The 18,244-nt window shown below is 38.3% G+C and overlaps 1 protein-coding gene across 7 annotated transcripts in view; it reads left to right on the top strand.

The window, feature by feature from the left end:
- Nucleotides 1–18,244, top strand: part of AFF2 (ALF transcription elongation factor 2) — a 357,089-nt gene that overhangs the window by 225,738 nt on the left and 113,107 nt on the right. For 6 of the 7 annotated variants that reach the window (XM_021273092.4, XM_013100505.5, XM_027465059.3 and 3 more), the window contains exons 5-7: nucleotides 5,560–5,652; nucleotides 8,376–8,412; nucleotides 8,671–8,722. In XM_021273092.4, the coding sequence (XP_021128767.3) occupies nucleotides 5,560–5,652; nucleotides 8,376–8,412; nucleotides 8,671–8,722 (182 nt within the window). The remainder of the gene's footprint in view (nucleotides 1–5,559; nucleotides 5,653–8,375; nucleotides 8,413–8,670; nucleotides 8,723–18,244) is intronic. The other variant, XM_038184636.2, reaches the window with a different exon arrangement.

The raw sequence follows: 18,244 nt of genomic DNA, 5'->3' as shown, positions 1-18,244 counted from the left end.
AAAATATTTGCATGAGTAAAATGGTTTCTGCCATAATACTCACCCCAAGAAAGCTGACTTTCTCTTAGAGGTCACTAGGCTATCACTGAAAGCTTCTATTTATTTATTTATTTATTTAATCTATTTACTTATTTGTTTTCCCTACAGGGAAAAATATTTGGAATCTCTTTGATGCAGAGAAGTTTTCAAAGTACTGAAACATGATAATCAAATACATATCTGTGAACTTATCTGTCCTCTCTCTACCAGTAATGTCCTAATGTCCTAAATACCTTCCTCAGGAAGCCTTTGGCCCAGTATAAAGCAGGACAGGTGACTGGTCAGGATATTCCCAAATGCTTGTGTAAATTTTCCACTCCTTCATAAGGAATATGTATGAAAAACAACCCTTAGTTTTATTGCCTTTGTGATCTTTTAGGCTTTAGTGTCAGTTGCTTATACATATATAAATATATATATATATATATATTTCTTTCTTTCCGTAGCCTTTCCCCAAAGATGAAACAGGTTGACATAGTTTTTAATTCAGTATGCATCACACACACAAAATGTGGCTGCCCCTCATGTATTACTGGCTTCCCAGCAGAGAGAGTTTGATCAGGTTTGTATAAATGCAGGAAGGAGAAAGATACTGTGAAACAAGACACACTTTTTATTAAGATCGCATTGATAAATAGTTAATAAAACATTAATAAATCATTAATAGAGGCCCTAATAAATGGTAACTCACTTGGTTATCTTTATTCCATCAAGGCAGTAGGTTGCTTAGCACCAGCTGTAACATTAAGTTTGTAATAGCCTTGGAACATCTACTCATCATATATTAATTTTTTTTCTGAACACAGCTTTAACATGCTGTGTAACCAAAAATGGGAGAAAGTTTAAAGGAGCAGATTTAGCTAAGAGCTAAAACAACCAGCTAAGGCAGTTGACAGAGAGAATACCAGAGATAAGGTCTCTCTAGCAGCAGCAGCCACCGAGTGCATTTATTGCTAGCTATTCGTGCCAGGCTGCTCCTGCTCCTCCTCCCTGCTCCTCCGGCTGCCCACCAATGAAATGGACAGAGTGTTGGTGCCGAAACTGCCTTTGTGTGTGCTAATGCTGGAGAAGAGAGAGCAGCCGGGACTGTTGCTTTCTTCTCCTCCTTTTTGTGAACCTGCCATCCACAAGAGGCAGTAAGGGTAGCCAAGAGAGATCAAACTAAGGAATGGGCAAGAGGGCTGGGGAGGGTCTTAGAAATCCCATCATCTGCTACCCATCCCTGTGCCAGTGCAGGAATCAGTTCTGCCTGAGCCATTCCCGAGTGATGTGTGCTAATCTGTTCTTAAATGTGCCCCTCCAAAGACGGAGTCTGTGTCACTGCCTGAGCAATCTGTTACAGTGCTACAAAGTCCTCACCATTAGAAAGCTTTTTCTTGTGTCTAACTGGAATCCTTCTGGCCACAGTTTAAGTTCATATCCGCCGTAAAACTAGAGAACAGATTATTCTCTTCTTTTGCAACAGTCCTCTCAGTAATTGAAGACTGTTCTCAAGTCTCCCCTCGATTCTCCCAAGGGAAGTGGCATGGGTCTTATATCTTGGGAGACTTCAAATTAGATCAGGCTAAGCCGTTTAAAGTGCACTGTAGGAAGGGAAGCTGCCTCAGAGCAGACACAGAGTATATGGTCTAGCTGCTCTTTTCCATAATGACCTCTTAGAGCCCGGCTCAATGCTTTTATCTGTATTTAAAAACACGGCACTTTCATTTGAACAAGGAGGAAATGATGGAAAAATAAAATGCAGAGAAAGGAAATAAATCTGGAAGGTGGCTATTAATTTTAGGCACTGGTTTTGTAAAGCTATTTGCCATCTTCGTATCCCCTGTGCTCAGTTCTCTCGCTGTGGCCCATTCCTTAGGAACACGCAGGTTTAAATCCTTCCCCAGTCCTCTCCTTTCTTTTAAATCCTGATTTGGCCCTGTACCTCTGCTGCCCTTAAGAAGTTTGCTCTTAGTAGTTGTATTTTTGGTGATTCATTAGGCCTCTTCTGCATGTGTACTTCTTAGTTACTTACCTGAGGGCTTTTATAGCTGAAGAAAGCAGACTGAGCTGAAGAGACGAGCGTGCCGAGCTCTAATAAATAAAACACATGGATTCAATTAAAACAATGTTTAAATAATTTTCAGAAAGAAGGATGCTTGATGTTACTACATCAGAGGACCACAGTGACTTTCAAGCCAACAAACTGTGCAGGTTTACTTTCTCGTTTAATCTCCAGGTCTGTAAAAAAATGCATGCTTCCACAGCAGTCATCTGCCCACTCCAACAGTTAACATGATTTTGGAATTATTTTAAGTCCAAACCATGTGAAAATAAATCCTAACTTGATTTTGTGGAATTACTTTGTTTCCATTAAATTCCTCTTTAAAGCATTTCATATGCTCAGTTGTGTTATTGTTACTTCCAGGAATTTCTAAATACTTCCAAATTTGGATTGATTAAACTTTTTTTTTTAAAAAAAAAAAAAAAGAAAAGAAAAGAAAAACTTTTCCTGGAAAAAAAAAATAAATATATATATATATATATATGGTTCCTTGCCTATTTTCCCAGGTGTTTACAAACCCAGATGTGTATGTATACATGTAAACAATGCATACATAACACACACACTTCAAATAAGTGGTTCTTTACCATCATAACATATTAGAAGGTAGATGTATCAGCTTTCACAAGTTAAACAGAACAGGACTTTGCAAGTACTTAAAGATGAGGGACCTCCAGAAGAAATCAGGGCATTGCAAAGGACGCTGAAGTCATTAATTAAACAAATGACATGCTGATTAAACAAATGGCCTGGTTTCTTCTAGGATCCCGATTCTGCAAAATAATGTGTGTGTGCTTAAGGAACAAAGCAGGAGAGAGTTAAGCAGCCGGTCACATCTCTGCAGGATGTGGGCCTGAGGTTCTGACCCTTGGCTGAAGGCAGTGCAGAGCCATTGCTGTGTGTCACTCTGGAGCTCGGGGGTGTCCTGTGCAGCTCTGTGGGGCTGCTGGGGTGTTTTAAAGGACGGTTCTCATAAGAGTAAACTCGAAACTTTATCTGTGATCATTCAAGATTCTTTGGTCATCTCTCTGTAGGTAGACGTAGGTATGTCTCTGTATATAACTAATACCTCCTCAGCACTTCCACACATATAAAGGTTCTTTATATGCTGACCTTTAAATCTGGTGCTGTTTTGCATGTGATCCTATGTGAAATTTTCTATCCAGTAATTGAAGGGAAATGCTTTTGTCACAGCTAGCTCGTACCTTTGCGATACACTTTGATGCTCATAAGGTCACTTGGTAAACATACAGATTAGACAGTCCTAATCTCACCAAAGCTGTCTTTTGCTTTTGACTTTAGTGGAGTCAGGATCTCTTAACTTATAATTGATTTTCCTCAAATAATAGCAGGCTCATTTTTAACTTGTCTCATGGCTTTATGTTTGGGTGTCCCCTAACAGGGAGACAGGTAGATTTGCTTACAGTTCAACCCATTGGTACTCAGCAGACACCAGATGCATTTTGACAATAGATGTTCCAAAATGTTTGCTGGCATCACCTTCCCATGAACCCTAGGCTCTCTGTCCAGCCCTCTATGCCTGGGTAAGAAGAGACTGAGGTCAAGCCAATAATTGCAATTCTAGAATATGCTTCATTTCTGCCTTCAGTCCGGCTGCCTGCCTGTCCCTCTTGTAATTACATGATATGGTCTCTGTGTCATCATTTTGCTATGAGATTTGCCACAAAGCAGTCTCTATGGCATAGATTTGGCAGAGGCATACAGGATTTGGGTTACATTATCTCACAGAAAAGTTGACCAGATGCTTGAATCTTTTTCTGCCTTCCTCTGTGCAGAGGTCAAGCAATCGGTGCAGTACAATTATTCACTTCTCATCACCCCTCTGAGCTGCTGCAGCCTCACCCAGTGGGAGGGATGAGCTGTTCACAAGCTGCCCCTTTCTGGTTGCAACCATTTGAGCTTTGGGCAACAAAAACAGGCCCCAGCAGGGCTAGCAACCCACCAGGCCCAGCAGCCTGGCCTCCTGCCTCCAGGGAGGGTTCCTCCCCAACAGGGTCATCCCGGGCCCTGCTGTTTCAGTAGCAGCATCACTAAGGGTACAAATCTGATGGGCTTTGATAAAATAGCAGTGCCTTAGAGGAGTGTGGGAGAAGGTTACGTATCAACCTGTTCGACTGAGGACTGCGGTGCATAGTTTTTCCTTTTCTTTTCCACATGACAGTGAATTCGCGAGGGACAACCAGATTGTTGCTGGCTGTATCTTCAGTGAAATACACACTAGCATCACATCCTGTTGCTGCACAGGCCATGTCTTTAGCCCAGATGCAACAACCATTTTACCCTTTTGACAACACCTTTTTTTTTCTTTCTTTCCTTCTTTTTATTTTTTTTTGTTGTTGTTTTGTTTTGTTTTTCAATTGAATTGATTGTATTATGTTACACTTTTACTTGTGGAGTATTCACAGTGGTTGTCAGAAACTCTGTACTCAGAAATTTTGTTGTGACCGGTCCTAGGCTTGACCAGTGTGAAATAGCAGCTAGGAAGTTTGGTTTACTTCAGTAAGGATCATGGCTATTGCATGAAGAATTTTCTCGATCAGATCCTCTTTTACAGTTTGTCTCCCTTGTCTTAAAAAAGAATCAGCTCCGAGCTTTATAGACAAAAAAAACAACCAAGACAAATATAACATCACCAGAGACAAGTATTATTGCCTGTCTGAATATTTATTAAATAAATAATAATTAAAAAAAAAAAAAGATAAGAGAGAATGGAGTGGCATCCACAATAAAACACACTCATTACAAGGGCATTTACAAGCTTTGCCTATAACAACGTAGTTGCATTTTCTGCATTTAACTGATTTTCCCCCGTTCTGAACATAAGTCCTGTTCTGCTCGCACTGAGCTCAGTGGGGTGACAGTTTTGGGCCTCGATGTAAAAAGCCTGGTGTGCAGTTTCTCTTCTGTTTGCATTTCATAGCCACAGGCACCCACGTGCTTTCTCTGAAGACAGCTGGAACATGTGTGTACAAACGATAAATCAACAGATTGATCAGAAAAAGGGCATGTTGGTTAGGTGGTCTGGTAATCAGGTTTTCACCCGAGATTCGGATTTCCTAGTAAAGGATGGGCTTTCTGTGCAACTCCATGCAAGTCACCCAATTCCCTTTCCAGATCCCTTTCCTGTTTGGGCTTTGCAGGTAAAACCCTCTTCTCTGCCTATGATGACTTCATCCATACAGCTTGAGAGCCTAACTAGGAAAGTGGAATCAGGTGCAGCCTGATGAAGACACAAGTGGCCAAAACTCTTATGACTAAAACCTGTCATCACCCTTTTTACCAGAAGTGCTGCCTGTTGGGCAGTTCAGATGTTCACCTACCATAGGAGGATGAGTGGTGATGCTTCCTACGCAATTACATCCCCTGGGCTCTGGAGCATACGTGATCATTTTTTCCTCTCTTTCTTCTTTACTTACATGAATTTGTTTTCAAAAGCATGTTTTTTTCTTCCCTAGGAGATGACCCATTCCTGGCCTCCTCCTCTTACCGCTATTCACACTCCTGGCAAGGCTGAGCAGACCAAGTTTTCTATCCCAAGCAAGGTACAAGTAAGTTATTACCAGTGACCTGATTAACATTCTGTTCTGTTGAGTGTTCTTCAGTGGAAAGTTTATTTTTTTTAACTGGTTCCATTTTAAAGAATTTCTAAGACTATTTTTAGTTGGAAATTCCCTATCAGACTGTTGTTACTAGTAAGGCTGCTTATTTAAAGCTGCAGAAGTTACAGTGGAGGCAAAGTGAACTTTATCTCTCTTGTTATGAAAGTCATTCTACATCCACTGCAATATTTTTTGTTTGGTTTTAATCATTATTTGTGTAACACGATGGCTGATAGGGCATTCTATGTCTTTGTGATTGATTGCATGATGACGTTTAGGCTGCATGATCAAATTGTGGTGACTTGAAATGCTTCTGCCTGTGAACAGTGCTAGGGCATCTGTCTCCATGCGCATTCCAACAGCACACAGCTATGTAATGCAGTGCCTGGTGTTGCCCTTCTGAGAGCGTGCACTCAGCAGTTGCCACATCAGAAGCACCTGGCTGGAGAGTACCTGCAGTTCACCTGTCATGCAGTGAATTGTTAAGCTGTATGATTTCAACATGCCTTTAGCCCGAATTCTGGTGTTGCCTTCTAGCTGTGATTCTGCTAATACAGTTAGAGATCAAGCCTGCACCCAAAGCAAGCATTGCTAGAGGTATCTTTTGCTGGGACCTGAAAACCAGTGAGCTGGTGATTTCTGGGGAAGGGTGGACTTCCTTAGGGTAGGACTTGTACACCAGTCTGACATGAAGCCACGTACATTCTAAAGGCAGGACCTTGGAAAATAGCTTTTAAAGCTGTACTGGTACTGCTTGATATTATGGTACAACCAATCTCACCCTTCTTTAGAAGTTGGAATGTGATTTTCCTCTTACTGATTTTATCTGTTTGGCAGATACTCCCGTCTGAAATGCAGCCGCTATACTTAATTGGAAATAATATGAAATTAGCAGTATCTGTGGCTCCTTAAAAATAACAAAGCCGGTGCCCAGAATGTCTTATTTTAATGGAATGTGATTGTTACTTTTCCAGCACTGCCAATGTCAGTGCAGTTGACTGCTACAGCAATAAGTATCATAAATCATAATCATACCAGAGTATAATCCTCTCCATAAATTTGGTTAAATTCTGTTGAACCCACTTAGGTGAAAGTAGATTCCTATCTGTTTGAATACATATACAAGTATGTGAGAATAAAGTTTTTGCCCACTGGAAATTGTTTTTTATTTTATGCAATCTCTTAAATTAGTGCTCCGTTTTTGATGGGCCCCACAGTCCTGCAGATTTCTGCTATCTCCACTGAGAGCAGTACTAGAATAGGTTCAGAGAAGATAAAATTTTGGTTTGCTCTTCTTTTCCTATTGTTTACTTTGAACTTTTAAGATCCAAATCAAAGTTAATGATTTCTGGGCAAGTTAAATGTTGATTCTAAAATTCTTGACCATATCACTTCAATATAAATCATAAATTAGATTTTTTGAGCTAGCATTTCAGGAAATAAGCACATAAATGTTAGCTAGTTTTACTTCAAAAAAAAAACAACAGCATTGTCTTTTCAGAACATCACCCTAAATCAATTATAGCTAGCCAAATTATAGATCTTAGACATAACATGGCTAGATTTTGCAGCCATATAAAACAGAGACAGGCACTATTAGAAGTTCTCACTTTAACTACAAAACTAAGAATCCTCATGAGAAACATATATAAAAAATGTGATAACAAAGACGGAACCTATCAGACCAATTTATCCCTTTGACATTCAGATTTAAAGTGCCATGTTTACTCTTAGGGCATGATTTACTTCACAAGGGACTGACTGACAGCACAGTACAATATTAGGAACTAATAATGCCCTAAGAGGAAGTGCAGTGAGGGCTTTAATGACTTTAACATCCTACAGAACTAACACTCCCAGCAAAGTAGTGCCTGGCTGTAAGACGATGTTGTAAATAACACCTTAATTTCAAATGATCAAACTCTGCTTGGAAGGAAAACTGATTACAATCACTGTGGACTGTAAAGCCTAGAGAAAAACTAAGGAAGAAAGCACTGTGACATTAAGGGAGCAGCTTAGCTATTGTAAGCCAACAAAAATCCCTGCATTAGCATTCTCGGAGTCACAAGCCAGATTCTTTGCTGGTGTAACACTGTATTTCCATCGATTTTTGTATGGATTTGGACCAATGTCCATCAGGTGAAGAAATGCCACCTGCGTCTTTATCAAATCCTATGCGTCACAGCCCAAATAAAAACGCTGTTACTATCAGTAAAAGGTTACTGTATTTTCAAGCAATGAGATCAAAAAAGAAAGGCAGTGGTGCTAAATTTAATGCTTTTAAATTTTACATCGTAGATGCCCTATACACACATCCATGGCCAAGCCTGGAACTGGGTAGACCTTTCTTGGTATAAACCATCACAGTGACTTTATTTTAAAAAATAGGGGGGAGTGGGGGCATGTAGATTTACAGCAGAAGAAAACAAGCTCTTGGCTGAACTACGAAATTGTCCCTCAGTGGTGCTCTGTCTCCACAGTTGTTTGTATTTTGTTTTTTTTTTTAAACTAATGTCACTGGTGTTGCCTTAACAATCACATGATTCCTCCCCTGTATCATCTCCTTCCCTGCTTATTTAATGCTAGTGCCCTTCATCTGGCAAGCTCAGATGTATTTTACCTTCTTCATCTCATTTAACTAATGCTGACATTCTGTGTGTTCTTTTTTGTAGGACTCCCAACATCTGACCTCAGGATACAATGTACAAAGTAGGTCTTTATCATCCTGGTCCTAACAGTCAGGGTTGTGTTTTTTTTTTTTTTCCTGTTTAACATCATTAAAACAAAGGCTAAAAAAAAAAATTAATTTCTATGGTGCTAAAGCAGATCAGTTCCATTTTTTATTACATGTTATGCATCATGGCATGTTGTGAAACCAAGTATAATTAGATGGGCTGACAGCTTTGGGTGCATTTTAATTCTACAGTAATCTTTTGACATTTGAAAATGTGTTTCCTTTGTTTGCAGAGTGGAGCGATCCAGCAGGGAAAGTTGCAACTAAGTCAGTGCCACAAAAGTCGTAAGTATTATTATTTCCAGCTTTAAATCTTGTTTTAAATTTATCATAAAGAATGAGCTTATTTCTCCAAAGGTAACTAAAATCTAGCTCCCCTTATAATCTTGTCTTGGTGTTCAGGTGTTCTCAGTAGTCCTTAAAAATTAGCCATAAACCAGTTTTATATCTTCAGTGCCTATTACTGTTTCTTCTTTTTAAGCATTAGCTAAAGAGATATGTATGAAAGATGAGTTTATTAAGCAGAAATAATGCTGATTTTAGTTGTACAACTTGCCAAAATTAAATCACTTTTATGCTTCTCTCATCAGATACTAAGCCTCTTACAATAGAAAATGCAACCCAATGAACAGATGATGCAGGAATTTTAGCATTTATACAGTGAGGAAAAGTTAAATACATAGTACAGAATGATACTACTGGCTGGTGTCGAAAAGTGGGTCTTGAGTTTCATACATTTTGAAACAGCTGAAAATCACAGATGGTCTATAAATATGACAGTTGAAAATTGTGGAAGAGCTAATTCTCCACTGTGATAAACCATTTTTCTTTGGTGCTTCTCTGGTGTTAGACTGCAATAATGTGGCAGTGGGTTGAGGCTGCACTGTTTTCCTACTTCTACCCCAGCATCTCAAAATAATTTACAAGTAGAAATTAATTACTTCGAAAATTAGGTTGTTTTTATACTTACTAAAATATGTGGGTCGGATTTCAATTCAGAGCTGCTATTTTATTTTAGTGTTCAAGAGTCTTAAACTACCAAATGTAGAACTGTAGTAGCTTAACTGAAGTTTGTGTAAATACAATATGTTCATTTACAATGACTTCAAACTGTTTCTGGTGGTTCCTCTTTAATCCAGTAGGGACGTGATTTTAAGTAAAGCCCTATATGGGAAGAAAACTCAATGGGGAGATAGCTACTTCTTTTTTATTTATTTATTTCAATACATGACTTTTTAGTGCAAGTTCATGTACAGTAGAAAGCTTGCTGGAATTCAGTGATGTCTCTGTGACCATGTAAGAGATCTCGGACTAGACTGTGGGTGCCCAATACATTGATACGTTCACCAGGCTCTGAAGGTCCAGTTCTTTATTCAAAGTCAGTTCATGGAAGTACTCATTCAAATAAGGATAGTTCCTTGCACAAAGCATTACAAAACTATGTTTAAACAGTTAAATCAGTCTACAATTAGATCTTTTATTATTAAGGTCAAATAAGAATTGGGTAGGAATGCTAGGAATAATTTGCATGAAAAGCATTTGTTTATGAAACTCAGTATGTAATTAGTATCTCCCTTTTGCTATTTTGATTTCTAGTAAGGACTGCTTTTTTTTTTTTTTTTTAAAGAAGCTAGCCAAACTAGACCCACTGTTCTTCATAGAAGAATAGCTGCATTCATGTTTCAGAAGATCTAAGTGATCCAAATCTAACATCAAGCACATTCTCTAGTAAAAAAAATAAAAAATATAAAAAAATATTATTACATCTTAAACTGATTTTTCTCCTAAAGCAAGTGTATTTGGACTCCACTGTGAAAAATATTTTAGTGAGTATACTATAAAATACAATATTTCAATAGTTTGTAACCAACAGTAATAGACTTGTCAATCATGGTTTATAGTTATAAGCTGAATTTCAGAAGAACAGTGCTTCAGAGCTCAGTGGTATATAGTGCATTTAATGGGACCAAAGCTCTCTATAGGAAGCCTGATATAAAACCCGAAGACACTGAGTACATTTTATGAACCAGTTGCTCTCTGTTCTGCTGCTTGATCTAAAGTTCCAGTACTATCAATCAGATTTCTGCTGCAATGAACTGCCTTCTTATGGTAGGTGATAGATTTTACACATGAGAGATCAGAGCTGCAATAAAGCTACTTTTATTTTTAGCTTCCAAATGAAGATCAGCTAACCCATTACTATCACTTTTTCTCTTTTACTGCAGAAAAATTGTTAAGGCAGCTTCCAAGAATTTCCATAGGGCTTTGTGAGGTTAGAAGGCAGTCCACTGTGAGACTTGGTATTACGAGGCCAATTTGTTTCTTTAGATCTGCGTGTGCAGTCACCACCATGTTCAATGGGAATTATTGTACTTTATAATGAAATTAAAGCAGAAAGTGGGGCAGAAAGAAATAATGGTGTTAAGTAGTTAGGGATGGATAATGTGATCCAAATAAACCCTGATAGATTGACAACTCCTGCAGTAATTGTGTATTTTAATAATTTAGTATTTATCAGAATGCAGTTGTATTAGAAAGGGTTTAATCTTTCTAACATTGGGTCATTTCAGGGACATCAGAGTGTATTTGTAAAATTACAGTCCAACTGATCCCCAGTAACATTTTTTGCTACACTGTCAGCCACTCAGCATGATCTCATGGATTTCAAAACTGTATCCCCCACCAATTCCTCATGTGTTTCCTCAATAGGAGGCTGAGATAGTTGGGGTTGTTTGGCCCAGAGATGAGAAAGCTCTGGGGAGACCGAATTTCAACCTTCCAATACGTAAAGGGGGCCTACATGAAAGATGGAGAAAGACTCTTTGCCACGCTATGTAGCGATAGGACAAGGAATAAATGTTTTAAACTAAAAGAGAGTAAATGTAGATTATATGTAAGGAAGAAATTCTTCACTATGAGGGTGGTTAGACAGCGTAACAGGTTGCCTTGAGAGGTTGTGGATGCCCACCCCTGAAAAAGTTCAAAGTAAGGTTGGATGGGACCTTAAGCAACCTGATCTCCTGGAAGGTGTCCCAGCCCATCACAGGGATTTTGGAACTAGATGACCTTTAGAGGTCCCTTCCAATCCAAACCACTGGGTTTGCTCATCTATATCCATTGTTAGACGTCTTTTTAACATGAACGTTTTTCTAGATATTTTCTAACTTTTTAAGTTTACGTTCAATTCCAGTGAAACTTAACTTATATCGTCTATTTACAGTGACAATCTTATAGATTCCATTGGCAGGATTAGAAATCCGTAGATTCTAGAAAACTCTACAAATTAGAAATTAGTACTAATGTGCTTACGTTCACCGTATTACTGAGTTATGCCACGACTAGTTGAGGCATGTGTGAAGAACAAAGATGCTTTGCCTCCACTATGTATTCTGCTCCAGCAGCCAAGCTGCCTGTACCTCATTATAAATTCAAGTGTAGACACATTGACATCCTGAAAGATCAGGCCAAAGGGATGATGTTGGGATTGCACTGAAGTTCTGCACCTACATTGTACATGAGTGATCAGGAATATTTTAAATAATTCATGTAACTAATATCAGATCTTAATTTCTACTCGAAAGTCTTGAAAATGAGATTTTGAACCACTGGTGTGTATGTAGAGTGTGGTGAATTTCTGTAGCTGAAATAGGTCTATGTGAAAATATGGCACTCGGCTTCCTTTTTCTCTTTTTTCTTTTTTTAATTTCAAATTCACTGTAAGACTCCATTGGCTGCTGTGCAGTTTTCATCCAGTCTACTCTGATTAGCTTGTTATGAAGCATAGCAAGTAGGAACAGATAAGGTGTGCAACCAATTGCACTGAGAAGGATTTTCTGTCAACTTCCATGAATTCGAGGGTACATACTTAGCTTGCGACTTAAGTTTCTGTTATATAATTACCACTGCGAGGATGTCATCCTCAAACATCCAGTTCTTTTGTTCTGTTTGGTAGTTAGCATTTGGCCTCAGTCCAGTTGGAAACTACCCAGAACCTTTTTAATCAAGCACATCCTGTGTTTCAAAATCATACTGCAGAGTAGTCTTGGGTAGTTTCCATAAAAGCCTAGCTAAAAAGAAGAATGTAATCATAATGGTATTCTTCCCCTGTCATAAAATGACTTCCTATACTTACTGTATTAATACAGTATTAAAAGGCCCTTCTCATAGGCTCAGAGAACTACCGGAAACCATTAAAAACTTAGAGCAACAAATTTTTATGGATCAGACAAAACCAACTTATTTTATCTTTATAAGGTTTTTGTGATCCATCATACTTAATGATACACAACCTGTGTGGGGGCTAGAGGACAGCTAAATACAGTCGGCTGAAAACCAAAACAAGCAGCTAAAACCTTTTATGTGATATTTCAGCAAGGATTTTTCAAAGGGAGCACACCACTGGCTTCAGCTGGGCCAGGATTTCACTTCACAGCTTTAAAAACATTTCAGTAAATACCAATACTTTTCTAATCCCAAAGATTATCATAGTACTTGATGGAAGTCTGTTTGAAAATGGAAATATGCTTCTTGACATCTAACTACTTTTCCTAAGTATCTAATGGCTTTTTGGAAGTTCTCCACTGTGTCAGGGATAGCCACCTGGGAACATGCAAACCAAAATTTGGCAGCATGTTCAAGCTATGAATTAAAGGTAATTCACGGTTTGAAATGAATCAGCATGAGGTCCTTATGAAGAGTAATCAGACATCAAGAGGATTTTACACCAAGGATTGTATATTGGATAATGCGACAACGCATAATGTTGTTATTCAGAACGTTCCAATCAAGAAGCACTGATGAATTCTTAACCTTGAAAGGATTCAGTTTTAAAAACCTGGGATGCATTCAATGTTGATGCATTATTTCCCATTCAATAAGATGAACCAAAAACTTGTAAAATTCATCTCCAAGTAGAATTGGAAGAACGTTTCTATTTATGTTTCAACTCTATATATGAGATCCAGTCACAATCCAGCCCAGATGTAACACACTGAAGGAGCTGAGATTTTAGTATTTCTAATTACAGTTTTTAATCGATTGTATTAAAGCACAAGAGTGTCAATTGATCCCACCAGTGTTGATAGCCTGCTTTTTTTTATAGTGTACATTCATTTACACTTAGTAAGTGTGGCAAGCTTTAATCACTAGACTAAGTACTGCCTGTTTGTTAGAAGTGGGAAGTTCCAAGGATATTCCCTCTGGGTAAACTGGGAAGTCATGAATACAAGGGACTTACACTGCCGTGGACAAATTATGATAAGTGAAACAACACTGGCATGTAATTGGAACTCCATTAATCTTTAGAGAGCTACAGTGCACCATATTAACGGGACAAATAGAAAATGAAAATAGAAGGTCTGTCTGATAAGACATCATTCATCTTTCGTATTTAGTATTTTGTTTTGCTGTTTAGAAGTTAGCTTTGCATCCTCTTGCCCTGATAAGTTCTTACATATTATCACCTGGGACTTGGAGCAATGATAACCAGTCACAACTGTATCATTTTGTTCTTCAGTGCCACAGGCTTCTACTTTTGAGCAAAGTACTAAGTAATTGGAACTAAAACATACAAGCATTTCCTATGGCCAGTTACTTCTAGCAAACTTTCAAGACATTTCAGCTGCTGTTAAATATTTTAAAATCCAGTGTCGTAATTAAAAGCCCTGTATCCTTGAAGATAAGCCCATTACTCAAAATAATTTCTAAATTAGACTTTTAATTTGTTTTCATTATTTAGCTGGCTCACATACAGTTTAACCGCCCTGTCAAAATAAAGTTATTTCCTAATACATTCTTCTCCATGATCTCTTTCTCCTGACATGTTTATAAATCTGTTTAAAAGATTATGTGAACAGAACTAAATTAATTCTCTCATATTTTGCTGATCAGTGTTGAATAGTTTTTCTTGACTATCACAGACATATAATTACTGCCCTTAAGAATTCCTGAAACAAGCTACCCAACTGCAGTATTGCCAGCATTGATGATTGCAACTCAAATAAGCATTGAAGCATTTCAATTTCTTTTGATGCTATATAAACCCTCATTTAAAAAAAAAATAATAAATTTGCCCTAAAAATGGAAATACTTTGTTCTCAAGTAGGATGCATCACAGCCAAATACTATCACTGAACTGTGACCACCAAAGTGTCAGTATTAATAAAGACAGGTAAATGACATACATTTATATGTTTGGGTTCAGGATGCATTTCCCTGTCTGGTAAGTATCAGTTACCATTTTGGAAACCAGTAAGACTGAAAATCTGCCACAAGTTTCCCTGCAGTTAGAGTTTTTCCACAGGCAGCAGCATATGTTGTGCCTTCATGGCTTAAGGCCAGTCTGAAACCGACCTCCCAATTTACATTTCTGTGGGATGGAATCACTTCCGAACTTCAGTGCAACTTCAAACATTCATCTTGAAAAAAAACAAATGCGCTTGGTAAATCTGAACATGTAAATCAGGATAGAGCAGAGAAAGCCACCACAGCCTATACCTCTCCCACCCATTTGTCTTCTGAGCTTCACGCCTGCTGATAAAATGCACATAAACTAATTTCTTCCTTGCTTTCTGGTCACCTTAGTTTGGACATTTTGTTTTAACTCTGCCCTGCCAGTATACCTCAGGTTCAGAATGCAGCTGTTTCTCACTTTTTCTTCCTGTCGCTCTTTCCTCTAGTCACTTTAATTCTTACTTTAATATCTTAGTAGCCTGAGACAAACTGAGAAAAGTGTCACCCAGGTTCATCTGCACCATACTAAAAAATAGTTGTAATCGGAAACGGGTGATAAGCTTGAAAGAAGAATGGGTTTTGCCAGGAAACTTGGCATTTATAATACCAGAATGGGCTTGAAACTCTCAATTTGTGTCCTAAATATCCTAGGTAAGACTAACAACCACTTCTTGTAATATCACAACTTAATCCTTTGCATCTTTCCTCTGAATTCCTCTGACAACCCCAATAATCCACCACATTTTTCTCAGCTTTACACTGCCTATCCAGAGCAACTTATATTGCTACCATTATCCTTTGGACGGAGGGCTCTGCAGGGCTCCAAACCCTATCAATTTTCTGGCCAGAGGGCTTATTTTTTATGAAGTAAAGTTCTCACAACACCCCATGGGGCTAGGCCACACTCACTGCATTATCCAGTCTTGGATAGCCCTCAGAGCCACAGACTCAGAATGTCTTTACCTTACAACATATAGGCAAATGACAAAAAAAAAAATATTCCACACTGCTGTGCTAATTACTGTTCTGAGTTCCTGGAGGAAGAGCTGCTTCCCTTGCCTGTGCCCGTGCACCTTGGAATAACACATTTTGAGACTTTCCTAATGCTGCTACCATGGCTTCATGAAGATATGATGTAGCCCTTGAGGAAGAGGAAGATCTCTATAGCCTTACCCCAGCAGGTGCAAACTGATTGTTTAATTGAAATCCATGTTGCAAAGAACATGGGATGGGTCTAGAAAACTGGCAAATCTAAAGTTATTTCTTAATTTCCACAGGAGCTTTTTATCCTTCAAGATACAAATAGCATAATAATAATAATAATAATAATAATAATAATAATAATAATAATAATAATAATAATAATAATAATAATAATAATAATAATAATGTGAGGGTAGTTGAGCTTAGCTTTCAGGAAGTTGTCCCTTACTGAAAGTCTTGTTTACTCAAAAAAAATTCACAAAAAGATCTTCCCAGAATTAGAAAGAAAGATGTTGACTCATGTACCTTGTATCGACAAGGAAGGCTTCAGTGCAGCTGTCAGGCTCATCTGAGTCTGTAAAAGTAGTAAATACCTCCAGTAATGAGGGGATTGCTTTCACAACTACCTGCCTACCTGTTACACTTGATTTGAGTGTTTGCTTCTTCGATATCCCTGATAAGTTACATACACTGAACTGCGTTTTGAGGACATACATGTGCTTTTCTGAAGAGAAGAACGTGAATCTGTGCTGCCCATTTTTGATTTAGCATGAATTTCAATAGCTCCAAAAAAAATTGGAAGGTTTATACAAATCATATAGCTTCAGGTCTGACTGTGTGCTAGACTGGAATTTTTGGTTAGGTCAGACCTTTATCTCAGCTTCTTTTTTGTGGCTCTTTATGGGGAGATTGAAGAGGAACTGAAACTGGTGACCTGTCTTGACCTTTAGTACTGGATTAAAATTCCAACTTGCTGCCATGGCAACGGGGCCTTGAAAATTAGATCCTGACAGAAGCAGGGAGAAACTTAAAACTGCAACTGCGGCACTGAACTGAAGAAAGGTTGCTTACAATTGTCAGTGACAGGCTCTTAATTGAAATAATCTGCTTTTCCTTGTACTTAACGAAAAAATAAGGAAGAGTGAAATGAGAAGAACAGAAAATTGTCTTGATTGTTTTAGGCAAAAATCTGCTGCGATACAAGGCCAAGCACATGCTGCAGCATCCAGCACCACCAGGCTCTGATATCAGAGGTGGCAGCAATCGAACCTATGTGGTAAGAAGGGACCCAGACATGCACTCATAAAGGGCTAAACCACCCAGACCAGACCGCTAGCAGGAGCCAGACAGTGGCCAGTGTTAAATCACAGGTTAACTTTCTTTCTTTTCTCCTTTAACCTGACACCAGAGATCAAAAGAGACATCACAGTGTTGGGTCTGACTCCCAGGATCCATGCAATTATCTGTTCTGTAAATGTTAAGGAATAAACATAAGCCAAATAGTGCTATTTCAAATCAAGTGTGATAAAAGTTACTCATTTTCCAATCTAATCAATGCAACAGTCAGACAGAGATAATAATGCAAGTCTTCACTGCGAAAGGAGGTTGTTTTTCTTCCCATAAAGAGCAAAATGCAGTTGTAACCTGAAGGGAGAAGGTGCTAAGGGTCACATAAGGGATTTCCTGCTCCTTTTGCACTTGATCCAGGAATCCTCCTCATCCTCAAACCTAATAATCTTGAATATTGGGTTGTAGCACCTTCCTGTGTCAACCTGTGGCTTTGCCAAAACACCGGAGGATCCTGAGGATGCTCCAAGGCCCCTGCTCCCCTTCTCGCGGTGAGGAGTGACCAGACACAGGGGCATGATGCCTCCTACCAGCCCCTCTCCGTAAAGTCCCTGTAGGAATTGCCATCTTCTTTATTAAAAAATAAAAAATAATATTAAAAAAAATCTCATAGAAGTGCATAGGTTTTACGTACCAGATAAAGGAGTCTTTTAATGGGCAAATAGGGTTGAATTAGATTAGATCTCTGTATAGCTAGAAAACTGCTGCAGAATCAGAATGGATTATATAGCTACTGTGTGTAGGGCTAACACCTATAGGTAGATGGCATTAAATTTTTGGAAGAGATAGTTTTGTCAAAGCTTAATTTCCACATACTGCAAAATCCTAAAACTGTGTTTAGAGTCTGAGTTCAAGTAGAAGGCATGCACATAAAAATAATTCCTTTAGTTTTCTTTAGACTGTACTACCAATGTATTAGATTTTTTGCATATTGGTGTATTGTGTGATTATAGGATGAGAGGAAAAATTACAGGTGTTCACAACCACAAAATTTTGGATAATATGTTTTTGTAACATTTACTCTGTGGTTTAGAGATAATGGTTATCGCTAATACTTTCCATTTCTATTTTCAAGAGCAGATGACCATTAGCTAAGTGCAGGTTGCATTGAAATAATACATTATAATCTCATCTTAACAAAACACTGATTTCTGGAGTAGACTATTGACATGATACATAGTAGAAAGCAGGTGGGTAGATGAGCAATGTTCTAACTAAGGGAAATAAAATCCACTTAACATTTCC

This window comes from Anas platyrhynchos, chromosome 10 (assembly GCF_047663525.1).
Source record: "Anas platyrhynchos isolate ZD024472 breed Pekin duck chromosome 10, IASCAAS_PekinDuck_T2T, whole genome shotgun sequence".
In the NCBI taxonomy this organism is placed as follows: Eukaryota; Metazoa; Chordata; class Aves; order Anseriformes; family Anatidae; genus Anas; species Anas platyrhynchos.
This window is presented reverse-complemented; position numbering and strand designations above follow the sequence as displayed.